The following is a 15,057-nucleotide window of genomic DNA, read 5'->3' as shown; positions in this document are numbered from 1 at the left end:
GCAAACTTATTTAATTTCAAACTTCACATTTCTCTAGTATAGGCTACTTATTGCAATGAACGATAACAGCAAGATGCCTGCGATATGTGATTGGTGTCAATACATTTTCGGTTTATCATCCCAGCTCTAATGGAGAGCCCATATATTACAGACAAAAATTTCACAGAACAATGGGCCCAATCAACCACAGATAATTGAGATCTTATCCTTATTCAGCAGTGACAATCTGATTACAGGGCACTACTGTGCGACCATTTCACTCACATATGCGCCTAAATATTTTGCTGTGCGACCTGGAATTAAAATTTAGGAGCACCAATGTGCCTAGAAAAATTAAAGATTCTAGCTTTAATATCTCTAATCCTTTTTCATTGTGCTCCTTCATTTCTTTGTGTGTGTGGCACCTACATTTGTTCAATTTAGGCGCACTTGTGGTCCTTGTAAAAAAGGTCAGCGTAAAGCCCTGGATTATGTTCCTCTTTCCATAAGTGATGATGATATAATCAATAGCCTTGGCCTATTGGTGGGCTGGCTTAGGCCTAGTCTACTTATTTAGAATGGTCAGGCTGTCAACTCAGCATGCACCTTTATGATCTCATATCTGACCAAACAATTGCCAAAGAAAGACCCATTCCGAGCAGACAGCAGCAGATGGAGTTGGCCTGTGGAGCACCTACAAATCAGTCCATTATGGCTTATCAGGTGCAACAGCTAAACCTCAGAATTGGAAGATCTACACCAGAAGGCGTGGCGCACACACACACAACATTATTGGGTGTGTGCGGGTGAAAGTATGAGTGAAAGACTAGTTGCTAAATTTAGACTTGATCGTGAAGTCAAGATAGCAGGGCGAAAGGACGTGGAATGTAAAACAGACAAATATCAGCTGGGAAACCAAATAATCTCAGGTTGAATTTTTCCACAACAGGGCGTCAGGTTGGGGAGCCATTGGGGAGATGTGACCAGTAGCCTAAATTATCATCCATTAGTCACACGTGATGTGACATTGTTTGTGTCCTGAAAAACAACCCTAGTTTGCTCTCCAGAAAATGTAGCTAGCTGCCTGAGAGTCGTGGATCAAGCTTTATCAAACATCCCCAGGGAAGTAAGAAAATTCTCTCTACATCATACGTCAGTTGGCATTCCTACATGGAAAGCTTTCATTGCATGTCTGTGGAAAGTGGTGTTTTCGCCTATTTGCTAGTCTAAATTAAACTTCATTAGTCAAATTGTAAAGATTTTGCTAACACTGCATCAGTTAGCCTCAGGGTGGGAAATGAACACCCGCCAAATACGGGTAGATTTTGGAATTGGTGAGTAAGAATTTCTATATTAGCCTAGATCTGGGCGATATGGACAAAAATCCATATTGTGATATATTGCCGGAGTTGAGAGTTTCCAAGTTCCTTGGTGTCCACATCACCAACAAACTATCATGGTCCAAACACACCAAGACAGTCGTGAAGAGGGCACGACAACACCTTTTCCCCCTCAGGAGACTCAAAAAGTTATACAGCTGCCAATCGAGAGCATCCTGACCGGTTGCATCACCGCCTGGTATGGCAACTGCTCGGCATCCGACCGTAAGGCGCTACAGAGGGTAGTGCGTACGGCCCAGTACATCACTGGGGCCAAGCTTCCTGCCATCCAGGATCTACATACTAGGCAGTGTCAGAGGAAGGCCCAAAACATTTTCAAAGACTCCAGTCACCCAAGTCATAGACTGTTACTGCATGGCAAGCGGTACCTGAGTGCCAAGTCTAGGTCCAAAATAATTCTTAATAGCTTCTACCCCCAAGCCATAAGACTGCTGAACAATTAATCAAATGGCCACCCGGACTATTTACATTGACCCCCCCCTTTGTTTTTACACTGCTGCTACTTGCTGTTTAATATCTATGCATAGTCACTTTACCCCTACCTACATATACAAATTACCTCGACTAACCTGTACCCCCGCACATTGACTCTGTACCGGTACCCCCTGGATATAGCCTCGTTATTGTTATTTTATTGTGTTACTTTTTATTAAATATTTTACTTTAGTTTATTTAGTAAATATTTTCTTAACTATTTCTTGAACTGCATTGTTGGTTAAGGGCTTGTAAGTAAGCATTTCACCTGTTGTATTTGGCGCATGTGATAAATAAAATTTTATATGACGCAATAACGATAAATAGAATGATACGTTTATAACATTAATGTGCACTAAAGTTGTTTTATTACCCTTTAAAAAACTACTACTACTAGTTTGATTGTTGTAGCCATCAATTGGTCCATTAACAATCACCCATATGCGCAAACATATTTTATTTCAAACCTCAAATTTCTCAAGTAAAAGCTACTATATTGTATAAAATTATGAACGCAACATGCAACAATTTAAACGATTTACTGAGTTACAGTTCATATAAGGAAATCAGTCAATTGAAATAAATTCATTAGGCCCTAATCTATGGATTTCACATGGCTGGGCAGGGGTGCAGCCATGGGTGGGCCTGGGAGGGCATTGGCCCACCCACTTGGGAGACAGGCCCACCCACCGGGAAGCCAGGCCCAGCCAATCAGAATGAGTTTTTCCCCACAAAAGGGCTTTATTACAGACAGAAATACTCCTCAGTTTCATCAGCTGTCCGGGTTGCTGGTCTCAGACGATCCCGCGTGTGAAGAAGCCGGATGTGGAGGTCCTGGGCTGGCGTGGTTACACGTGGCCTGCAGTTGAGGCCAGTTGGACGTACTGCCAAATAGTCTAAAACGATGTTGGAGGTGGCTTATGGTAGAGAAATTAACATTCCATCCACTGGCAAAACCTCTGGTGGACATTCCTGCAGTCAGCATTACAATTGCGCGCTCCCTCAAAATTTGAGACATCTGTGGCATTGTGTTGTATGACAAAACTGCACATTTTAGAGTGGCCTTTTATTGTCCCCAGAACAAGGTGCACCTGTGTAATGACCATGCTGTTTAATCAGCTTCTTGATATGCCACACCTCACAGGTGGATGGATTATCTTGGCAAAGGAAACATGCTCAATAAAAGGGATGTAAACAGATTTGTGCACAAAATTAGAGAGAAATAAGCTTTTTGTGTGTGGAACATTTCTGGGATATTTTATTTCAGCTCATGAAACATGGGACCAACACTTTACATGTTGCATTTATATTTTTGTTCAGTATATTATCGTAATGAATGATATCAGCAAAATGCCTGCAATAAGTAGTCGGTGTCAATAATTTTTGGTTTATCGTCCCAGCTCTATCTTAGCCTATTTCTGCAAAAGGCTATACCAGTACAAATCCCAGTGGTATAATAGCATGGCTTCCATTTAGTCTACACTTCTCTACATAATAAAACAATTAATGTGTGAAGATCTCCATGCATCCATTCCTGTACATTCAGTGCAATGTGCACACTCAAACTGAACTTTCATTTTCACCCACACCTGAGCAGCAGCACTCCTGCATGTCCCTCCCTAGACTGATTCATGGGAGTTTTGTCCTGAAGTATGGCCTTGCCTCTTGTCAGAGTCAGCGCTTTTCTCACAAGGGACATGATAAAATCTTCCAGCCTTGACATACAGTTAAGGGGACCAGCTAACATAACGTGACTGACACAGCTGGCTCAGCAACGCCACACACACACACACACACATTAGGAGGAAAGCCATTGCACAGATTCCCGAGGTACACATTCAGCTATTACGCAACCGCTATTAAAGTATGTTATGTGACATGACATGTATGTTGACTGCACTGTAAATAAAGTTAGGCCCACATTTTAATGTGAAATACGAGCTTGTGCTTTCAAACATCTGTAATGTATCATTAAATCTCCCCAAAACGTGAAACTGGGCTGGAATTAACAAATGAGAAATGTCTTCACCTCATTTAGTTGACAGGGACACAGCACATTACTCAATTGTTTTTGATCTCACAGTGTAAAATTGCCAGTTAGGCCTAGCTATGAAGCTATTTTTCTTCAGTATTCCCTGGCCAGGCTAAAACAGATTAAACGAGATAGCGTCAACAACAATTCAATACAAACTTACAACATGAGAAGGATGAGTTTATTTTTTAAAAACGGACAATAAGGAACTGCAATGGCCTAGTAGGCAAATTCCTTTTTTGAACCATCAGTTTCGCTTCCAAAAATAGTGATAAGAAAAGTGATTTCAAAGAGAGCCAATACACTATCACCAACATTTCAGAGATGAGCCGAACCTCTACAAACCTCATTATTTCCGGAGCCCTCAACAGAAGAGAACACATGCAGAAAAGGTTTAATCAAGTGGGTTTCTGGCACTGTCGGATGAAGGGATTTGGAATCAGTCCACAGTGTTGACAGCAGAGAAAAATAGCAAGAGGAGAAAACCTAGACTGTGTATTCAAATTCAGCTATATGAAATGTTCCCATCTGGCCATTGCAGAGGACTGTGAACATTGCAGCACCACCATCATACATAACCTTTTTGTATCTTTCTGAATAGACTAGAGTATAGGTAACCTAGGCTATACCTCAAAGTAGACCTATAGGATCATGACCTGGGTAGAAATCGGATCAGGCAGGCAAGTATTGCATACAGTTATTAGAAAATAAGACAAACGGAAGAAAACAGTGAGTTTTCTTTCCAAATCCTTGAATGCATTCTTCAGATTTATTTCCAAGATAGTAGCTAGCTAAACTATACCTGCCAAATTGTACACACTACAGGGCAACATCACAGGCAGTTAGTGGTGCACGACTCCAAGCTTTTTGGACTCGACTCTGACTCCTGTGGTTGGAGTCGTAGGAGTCGACTCTTGCTCGACTCCCAAAATACACAAACACCACCTCATTATTGCAGTCTAACTAGGAAGACTACATTTGCGTTCTAGAGGACTGACATGAGCATGATGCTGCCCATTTGCTCATCAATTTCACCTATAAAAGGCCTAAGTGTTGTGTTGGAACTAGAATACATCTGCTGTGCGCAACCTTGACGGATCCCATGGGATGACGCCGGGCAATCTACGCTGATAAACCTATTCTTTGCCATGTTATAGCCCTATTCGGACGGGTATTACTAGTGACGTTGGTTTTGTAATTATTATCCAAGCATGTGCGTTATTCCAGAGGACGATACACACAGGCTTCGTTTTTCCAAACTGCCCCCTGTAATTCTTATTTTTTTCTAATTTAATTGACTCTTATAACGATAGCCTGGTGGTTTTTATTGTAGGCATGAATATATTTCAACGTCATGTCTTGACGATAATAGGCTACAGGGATAACTGCCAAATGTATAGGTATCCCCATAACATTTAAATTGATGAATTGTGACGTACTTCCTAATAACAATGCCCCCCATGCTGCTGACTTGAGCTCATGAATCGTATTTGCACTTGACTATGTTTATGGATTAAACAAATGAATTTGCCATTTCCAAAAAGTTTAGCGGGGATGCTGCTTTGCAATCTATTGCCTAGGACAGGGCTCTCCAACCCTGTTCGTGTGTAGAGCTACCATCCTGTAGGTTTTCACTCCAAACCTAATCTAGCGCATCTGATTAAATAATTAGCTGGTTGATCAACTGAATCAGGTTAGTTACAACTGGAGTTGGAGCGAAAACCAACAGGAAGGTAGCTCTCCAGGAACAGGGTTGGAGAGCCCTGACCTAGGACATCAACAGCCAGGGTTTCATTAAATAAACTATAGGCATAATAGTTTTTATTGCACATTTAGGGCTAATTAAACTGATGCATTTGGCGATGTTCAACTTCAATTCACTGGCACCATGAAGAATAGTTTAGCCATACTCATTGATAGCCTAATATATAATTTTGGTTAATTTACGAGGCATTGCTAGACAATACATTGCTAGATACAGATTACCAAAATATGGCCTATACGCACGGTTCTGACTGCCCCGATCCTCTTTCCCTCACTGGCTCGCCTGCTCCTCTTCCTCTTCGTTATGAAAAACGCTAGTGTGTGTTTGGACTTTGGTCTGTTGCGTGTAGAATAGCTCAGCCTACTCATTGATAACCCCTACTTTAGTGAACTTGCGCGAGACATTGCAAGCCAATAACTGGCGAAATACAGCATTGCGATAGCCTCCATCTTCTGGTTACCGATGCACGGTTCTGACCGTCTGCCTGGTGGCGGACACGCCTACTCATGTCTGGCTGTGCCCCCTCCCATCTCTCTCTCTCTCTCTCTCTCGCTAGTTTGCTCTTTCTTTGCTGTTAAAGATGCAAGACTTTGTGTTCTCGAAGTAGACTACGGCAAATAGTTTCCTAAATTGCAAAAATACTGAATATTAGGAGTCGATTCCTAGCAGAATCGAAGCTTGACACCCAGAAATGATAGTCGACTGACAAGGAGTCGAGGAATCGATTATTTTGGAGTCGACTCCCCACCACTACAGGCAGTGCCAGTGGCACGCTTCTTCATCAAGGTATGGTCGGATGCTTGCTAGCATCCCTAGCATTCTCTAGCTTCCCATCCAAGCTAATGTCAAAGTTAAACATTTGAAAAAAATACTTATTTTCACCCTGTATGAAGTTAAATTGATGTGGCATTCAGTGAGTTACCTTGCTGCTAGCTGTAATCTCAATGACAGTCAGCCTAACCTGCTAGCTAGCTGAGTCAGCTAGCTAGCAGGTTAGCATAACTTGCTTACATTCCTTGCATGGCTAGCTAGTAATGTTACCTGGCTAAAAGAAGATGAACCACAGAACCACAGCCACGTCTGGAACTGCATCAATACAGCTAGCTAATACAATGCCAGATATAGCTTTACTCAATACAAATATTTAGTTACCGAAGTCGCTATCCATTCCATAGCTAACTCCAATGACAGTGTCCGCATCCTCGGATGCTGTGGCCCCGGAAAAAGGACTCGCTTCCCTGGCCTCTGACAGCCCAACCGCTCCCTCAGCTGCTGGCAGTGCTGCTTCCATTCAGACTCCCGGAGAAAGGGCGAGCCCTCCGAATGAATGACCAACAGCGATGGCGCGATTCGTAGAAAAATAACTGTTGTTATTCAACGTCCTACAGCTAAACTATAATATGAAATTAAAACAAGAAATTCAGTGTGATATCCGTTATGGTCCAAGACCAGGCATCCGTGCAGTTGTTATCAGCGCTTCGGCGGCACAGGTCCTCTCGGTTCGACTGCACTTGCTGCTGTCGCTGGCAGATGCTGTGCATTCTGTCTCCCTCCGACTGATTATTGAAGAACTGCTGCCATTGGCTTGACTGTACGTCACGTATTCCCCTGTGCAAGGCAAGTATAAATGAAATATGGCTACAATAAACAAAATTAACTGCTTTGATTGAATCCTTCCTTTTTTAATTGACGAACAAAACATGTTTTATCCTCAAAAAGGGTGGCTAGCTACCTAGCTTGACTCCTGTCCATGACCTTTCAAAATGGATGATGACCAAATCTATTGATGCATGTATTCTGCACAAAGATGGTATACTCTCAGACTAGCATATTTATTGGTCCCCATCAACAAAAGCCAGGGATTGCCTTTGATATCTGAAATCCGTGGCACCTTGATGAGGCACTGCTCCTCTTCCATCATTGAAAAAGCTCAGGTTGCAGAATGACTGACAAGCACCTACAGAGGCTTGTAGGCTTCTGCTCTTCTTGGTAGGAGAGTTAAAAGGAAAATAGCATTTGTGGTATTATAGATTGGCTGAGCATTGTAGGGACGAAGGGACCCTGAGTCAACCTTTGTTATTTTGTCAACTATCAGGTCCTCAAATGTATTCTGGTCGGCAAAGGGCTCTTCTTAACGTAATCAACTAAAATAATAGCTGTTGTTGTGAATGGCAATGTGAACTGCATTTCTAACAACTAACCTGACCTGTCCATCTACAGAACTTGATTAAATCTGACTGGGCTTAATGTAGATTATTAATCAAATGCAGATTCATCATGAGTGTTCATTTGAAATTATAAACCGGGTCGTTCGAGCCCTGAATGCTGGTTGGCTGAAAGCCATGGTATATCAGACTGTATACCACGGGTATGACAAAAAAATAATTTTTACTATTCTAATTACATTGGTAACCAGTTTGTAAAAGCATTAAGGCACCTCAGGGGTTTGTGGTATATGGGCAATATACCACAGCTAGGGGCTGTATCCAGCCCACACCACCTCGGGCCTTATTGCTTAAGTATGAACTCAGTGGCCAACAGTCTGTCAACAGAGCAAAGGGACTCTATGGTAGTACCATTTTGCTCTCAAATACAGTAGAGGGCAGGGTAACGACATTTCAGCAGAACAATTTCACAAATTCAATTTCAGGCACTACCACTCATATGAAGGAATGCTCTCAGGTGACTATCTCCTTTTTAGGTAATCAGTAACTTTAACTTCTTGTTGCATCACATGGAACAACCTTGTCCACATCATCAACTCCTGGCAAAACATCAGCATAGCAAAACAAGTTAGTAACAGGAACGATGGTTTTATTACTGTTCTACTTGTGTAGTATGTGATGGGAATTCAAAACAAGAAACAGAAAGATGTATTCCCCATTGACAATAAACACACTTGACAACAGAATTAGCACAAAAGAGTTCAGTTTATTATTTTCATATTTTTTATTATGCACATTCAGTTTTAAGTATTCAAAGGGAACAGTTGTAGAGGTCAGGGTTCCTCTCCAGTGTAATGGATTGGGTATAGGGGGTCCTCCCAAGGGGATGCACGCCATTTTCATCAGGTCTGTCCTGTCCGTTAGGCGGGTTTGCGGACAGACCGTCACTGGTCTGGGGAATGGACCCACTAACACCCATTGGCCCACCGGATGGAGTATCAGTGCATTAGTCAGTCAGTCAGTCATGGAAGAATTACAGGTACTTAGGAAGATCCTTCTCCACCACCTGAAATGAAGGAGAAGAAATAGGTGTGATGAATTGCATCCATGTCTCTTTTTTTTTGTGAACAATGATTTATTCTTTTTTTTTGCATGTCCTAGACAATTACAGTTTGAAGATACAATACTTGCAAATATGTACAGTTCAATAGGGAGAAAATAAAAAAACACCATACAAATGAAAAAGGACAAAACCAAACAAAACCAAATATGCCAGTATGAAAAAAATATATATATATATATATATATATATATAATGTATGCACTCACTAACTGTAAGTCGCTCTGGTTAAGAGTGTCTGCTAAATGACTTAAATGTAAATGTAAATAGGTTTCAGTATTCCCAAATTCAATCGGTCTATTCAAATTTTAATCTCAAAGGCTACCAACCCAGAGCCACATAGGAATATAAAAAATAGACAAGAGCAGGGCAATCCCATCCGCAAGACCAAACGTTGTTGTTAAATTAGGTCTTGCAAGTGGGAGACAGCATATTACCAATTTACCAGAGTTTCGGGCTTGGCCCCACGCAGTCTGGCAGTGGATCTTTCCAGCTGCGCAATGTCCTAGTCTAGTACATAAGCAACCAAAATCTGCAAAGGGTAATAGCCGGTTCAAACTAACTCCTTAGAATTGTTTTTTTGCCTGCTGTTAATGCAGCCATAACAATCTGCCTCTCTTGATAAGATAAGGAAATGCTAGGGCTACAATCCAGCAGGAGGGGGGATGGGCAAACAGGTAGGCCCCTGCCAAGAATACCATTTAAAACACTTGAACCCAAAGAGACTTTACCGGTAGGTACACAGCTCCAAAGCGTATGCATATAATTGCCCACCTCAGTTTGGGTACATTTATTACACAAGCTTCATTTTTAACCTTCACTCAGGGGTAAAATAAAACCTTTGAGCAAATTTAAAATGATTAAGTTGAAGGGCAAGGCTCTTAGAAGAGGAAAAAATATTGTCCCATATTGTGGTCCAATCCCATTTAAACCCTGAACTTTGCAGGTCCTTCTCCCAGACCTCCATAACAGGTAAATGTTTTATATTATGAGTCACTAGCCTATCATATAGTGAGGACACCATTCCGGCATCCATGTCTTTTAGTTGTTTTTCAGTTATGTTTCTCTCCTTATATGGATTTAATATAATTGTATTTAATTTGTTAGGTAAGAGCCATGACAGTAGCCAGCTATAGACAGTTGTAGTCTATTGGATTTCCCGTTCAGTAGCGACACTGTATGAGAGATATAACATATCTGAGCAGCCGTTAAAGAAAGCCTGCCCTATAACAGTAATCCTTCTACCCCCCCTCCCCCACCAAAAAAAAAGGGAGTGGTTGTCCCACTGGCTATCCTAAGTTGAATGCACCAATTTGTAAGTCGCTCTGGATAAGAGCATCTGCTAAATTACTTATATGTAAATATTCACATTTTCTGTGTGCTTGATAGAGAATTGCTGCAACCCCCCCAATTTTACGGGCTTGTGATCACATAAAAAGGTTTCCAGGAAGCATTTACAAATGGTGGATAATGCATCATTTCAGTGGCAAAGTCACAAGGCAGAATGATAGAGAGGGTTATTCCAGGCCAGGCCTGAGGTTATGGCTGAGTGCTGCTACATCACATGGACATGTCAGTGAGCCCATCATAGGCCTGTGCTGTAATTACAGTCATTGACTTACGCTGGGATCATCCATTGGTCCATATCTCTTCATAACCTGGCCCTCTCGGTTGATCAGGAACTACAAAGACAGAGAAAAGGAACTGAGTGATGTACATTGAAACTCATTCTGCATTAAAGATTCAGTCCGGGATCTTAAGCATTTACAAATTCATAACATATTGTATTGCAAAAAAACATTTTATAAATAAAAACACGTGTAACATGTCATGCAAAATGGATGACGTAGTGCACCATTTTCGGGGACCCGTTTTGGCTCATGAGCACTACCTTCAAAACTACTGGCTGAAATTATACAAAAGCTCTGGAGCATCACTTTAAACTTCCATTATCTAACAGCAAAATCTGATAATAGTCTAGGTGTTTTGTTTTCAATTCGTTAACCCCACAACTCCCCAACTCATAAATGCAGAAAATATACTTCCATTTAAGTATGTATTTTTAAAACTGCATTGTATTTAAGTCCCCTGTAGCTCAGTTATTAGAGCATGGCGCTTGCAACGCCAGGGTTGTGGGTTCGTTTCCCACGGGGGGCCAGTATGAAAATGTATGCACTCACTAACTGTAAGTCGCTCTGGATAAGAGCGTCTGCTAAATGACTAAAATGTAAAATGTAAATGTATTTGTATGACCCTGGGCCAAGAAAGACCATAATAATAAGACTACCATTTTTATTTTATTTTGTTAACAGAGGCTATAACATTGAACTCAATGGGCATGCAATGAGCAACCTTTGCTTTCACCAGAGATAAACTCTTGGCACATAACTCTGGGTAACTCAGAGCTGTGTCAACTTTCTGCTGATGGGGATATCTGATGATGACTAATAAGAAATATTTACCTTTGTGAAATTCCATTTGATGCCACTGTTGGGAAGAAAACAAGATCATAAGATAAAGCAATCATTAACACAGTAACAATAACCAAACTCATACATGTTACATTTAAAATATCTGCTTATATACGGTATATAAGCCATTATCAAATACTTTACTGAGCATTAGTAAGCAGTTTGTAAATAATTTGATATAATGTATTTAAAGTATTAACATATTTTATATTTGTGGCCAACAAAAATGATATGTGAGTCTAATCACTCTAGTTGTGACACGTCTCTCCAAAACGTCTCCACTTACTTTCCCAGGAAGCCTTTCCCGTTGGGCTGCTCCTTCAGCCACTTCCACAGGGGGTGGGCGTTATCCCCGTTCACATCAATCTTACTGAACATTGGGAACTCAGCATTGTACGACTTGGCAAAGTCCTTGATCTGAGCTTCAGTGCCAGGTTCCTAAAATGGACACATAAGACACATGTAATAAAATGCCCATAGAAGAAATGCTTTAGGTGACAAAAAAACATTGATGAAGAGAGATGTAGCTACCTGACTCCCGAACTGGTTGGAGGGGAAGGCCAGGATGCGTAAACCTTTCTCAGCGTACTTCGCGTGCATCTCCGCAAACTGAGAATAGTTTACTGGGGTTTTCCCTCATTTAGAGGCAACGTTGACAATGATGACAACATCTCCCCTACACAAACACATACACATTAAAACACAGGAAAGAACAGGCTTTTGGAAGGGGTATGGTAAAATGATATATAACATGATTGTGGTTATTTAGTATTTGGAAGTGCTGAGTAACTTATTTTTTCACCCACTCACCTGTATTTCTCGAGGGACACCTCATTGCCATCAATATCCTTTGCAGAGAAGTCATAAATAGACGTGGCTGTCTGCCAGTCCTCTGTCGGGGCAGACTGCGAGAGGAGAGAAAGAAAGAGAGTAAGTCCAAACGAACCTGTACCGCACGTTGACTCGGTACCGGTACCCCTGGATATAGCCTAATTATTGTTGTTCTATTGTTGTAACCTTTTTTTACTTTAATTTATTTAGTAAATATTTTCTTAAAACTGCATTGTTGGTTAAGGGCTTGTAAGTAAGCATAAGTAAGGTAAGGTCTACACCTGTTGTATTCGGCGCATGTGACAAATACAATTTGATTTGATTTGCTACTAGCGCGTAAGTACCTGGCTGGAGTGCGTGCAGGCACACACGTGTGCTCACCCACACTCACTGTAAAGAAAAACTCAGCAAACCTCTATCTCTCTCAGAGTGATCATCATCATTCAAATAAAATGCCTTTGCTCTCATCCATTCTACACGGAAATCCACGGAATAACATCTTTTGAAAATGTGTTTGAATGACAGAAAAGCAGCAATTGATATGTGTTAAAAAGTTACTGATTACAAGGGTGTATTTTCCCCTCCAGCAATAAACACACTATATGCACTTGGCATACATCCTCAGACAGAAAGATTCAACAGCCGATGTAAACATAAGAAAACCTGCCATAGCCAATATCTCCAAAACATTTGAATCAAAGTGAAGTGTTGATTCACCATTTCTCAGTGATCTTACCAAAGTCTGCAGCAAGACAGAGAAAAGGACAGCAGACCCTAGTAGACGCATGACTGCCTTTCAGTAAGGTCCACTGAAAAGGCAGAACGCCTATGTGACAGTATTCCTGTGATTTGACCACACAGTCTTCTGTCCCACACACCTTTGACTGACTGAGCCTTTTGGTACAGTACACGCTCTAATCCCCCAATTTATTCAACTCTGACAATCAATAACTAGGAAGATATGGCATTCTTCTCTGATAGCATGCTTTTATGCTGACCACTGACAAGCAAAGGATGATAACACCTACACAGGCTGGTCCTCATTACATACCAATAGATAGTGTTATCTCTTCCTAGAAGTGACACATTAAAGTGTGACATGCACAGGACAAAGGTAACCTCATCTTTGGCAACTGACCTTGCTAAACGCAAAAGGTTACATTAGTCAAAAAGTACAGAACACAGTAGTACTTCTCTCTGACTAAATGAACAGTAACATTTCACATCAACAATAACATTTTAAAAAGGATGGAGCAAAAGTATCACTATGGTCCAAAAACCCACTATTTCACCAAACAACAACTATGCAATGACCTTATATTTGTGACCTTTGTCTGGATATCCCATCAACTCTAGATGAACCTTCACTTGACTAAGGCGTGCAATAAACATGCAACAAAACCATGTCTGTTTGTGATGTGTGATAGAGATGTTCAATTACAGTAGGCTATTCATACTGTAAGTCTCTCATCAAATGACTCACACAAGAGAGCCTAATCATTCGTAAACAAGGGTTGCATGAAGCCAAAGTCTCAGTTGGGCAACCAGATTAAAATCAAAAGTTATTTCCTATTTCAGCGGTTCTTTATTCCATCAAATGTCATATCAACATCATCATATGGTATAGAATAGATGCAACAGATGTGCATGGAGACTCATGTTTACATTTTCTAAGAGAGAGAGAGGATCTGAGAGTATCAATATTTTAATTTGAGGGCAGTGGTGCATGACAGTGGTTGGGCAACTGCATTGATTCAGTATATATTATTTCACCATTCTGATAAAGTGCAGCAGGAAGAAAATATGAACCCTTCACCCGGTTTAAACTTTACCACTCACTGATGTCATCTTACAAACACAACAAGGTAAATTATAAGCCTACTCACTGATCATATTGATAAGAGGGAGCAGGGAGGTCCTGACTTGTAATACCAGATAGCCTACCCTATGTGTACCCCCCAGATACCAAATAAATATCTAAACTGAAAACCAGCGGGATGATACTCATGTGTCCATAATTTTTCTGACATCCAGACACTAACTTTTAACACCCTGTATTTACACGGCTTTTTCACAGACATCAAGTGAAGAGTGCATCATGCAGAGTAGTATAATTACATATTATAAACTGGGTGGTTCAAGCCCTGAATGCTAATTGGCTGACAGCCGTGGTATATTTACATTTACGTCATTTAGCATATCAGACCATATAACACGTGTATGACAAAACATTTATTTTTACTGCTCTAATTACGTTGGTAACCAGTTTATAATATCAGTAAGGCACCTCGGAGGTTTGTGGTATATGGCCAATATACCAAGGCTAAGGGCTGTGTCCAGACACTCCGCGTTGCGTCGTGGTAACATATACCACACCAAATACTGGACATATACCACACCTCCTCGGCCTTATTGCTTAAATAAAACACACAAACATAGCTAAATTGTCCTAATTATATGCACTGCAAGTTAGGCCACTTTGCTATAGATAGCAGGTTATCAGCACACACCAGAAGGGCAATGGAAGGAATGGTTTCATCCTATGTAACAGTCAACAACACAACAATTAAGTCTGCATATGGCTATAGTACTGTATACAGTAGCCTACCATTGTGAACAAATACAATCCCATCGCAAGAACGAGTCCACAGCTTGCCAATGTCCCAAATACCAAGACACGCTTTTTTTGCCACATTTTAAAACAACGACATTGAATTGTGTAAACTCCGTCTGCAGGGTTTGTTGTGAAACGTACTGCGTACTCAAATCTTTTGTGGGGTGTTTGAGCCTCCAGGGGGCGTGCCATAACTATACTTGATA

The 15,057-nt window shown here is 41.0% G+C and overlaps 2 protein-coding genes across 7 annotated transcripts in view; both read right to left on the bottom strand.

The window, feature by feature from the left end:
• The window catches only part of LOC121576787 (phosphatidylinositol 4-phosphate 5-kinase type-1 gamma), a 66,794-nt gene extending 59,507 nt beyond the window's left edge, over positions 1 to 7,287 (bottom strand). For all 5 annotated transcript variants that reach the window (XM_041890252.1, XM_041890254.1, XM_041890255.1 and 2 more), the window contains exon 1: positions 6,803 to 7,287. In XM_041890252.1, the coding sequence (XP_041746186.1) occupies positions 6,803 to 6,941 (139 nt within the window). In that variant the 5' untranslated portion in view covers positions 6,942 to 7,287. The remainder of the gene's footprint in view (positions 1 to 6,802) is intronic.
• A 1,274-nt stretch (positions 7,288 to 8,561) lies between these two features.
• Positions 8,562 to 15,016, bottom strand: gpx4a (glutathione peroxidase 4a). 2 transcript variants are annotated; one of them, XM_041890247.2, is made up of 7 exons: positions 14,846 to 15,016; positions 12,217 to 12,311; positions 11,938 to 12,082; positions 11,693 to 11,844; positions 11,398 to 11,422; positions 10,558 to 10,617; positions 8,562 to 8,881 (listed from the first exon to the last, which is right to left on the bottom strand). In XM_041890247.2, the coding sequence occupies exons 1-7, from the start codon at positions 14,930 to 14,932 to the stop codon at positions 8,849 to 8,851; spliced, it is 597 nt and encodes a 198-aa protein (XP_041746181.1). In that variant the 5' UTR covers positions 14,933 to 15,016; the 3' UTR covers positions 8,562 to 8,848. The 2 variants fall into 2 exon arrangements, with proteins under 2 accessions (XP_041746181.1, XP_041746182.1); XM_041890248.2 differs by lacking the exon at positions 14,846 to 15,016 and adding an exon at positions 12,974 to 13,146.
• Positions 15,017 to 15,057: the final 41 nt, after the last annotated feature.

The sequence above is a fragment of the Coregonus clupeaformis genome, chromosome 11 (assembly GCF_020615455.1).
Source record: "Coregonus clupeaformis isolate EN_2021a chromosome 11, ASM2061545v1, whole genome shotgun sequence".
Taxonomy (NCBI): domain Eukaryota; kingdom Metazoa; phylum Chordata; class Actinopteri; order Salmoniformes; family Salmonidae; genus Coregonus; species Coregonus clupeaformis.
This window is presented reverse-complemented; position numbering and strand designations above follow the sequence as displayed.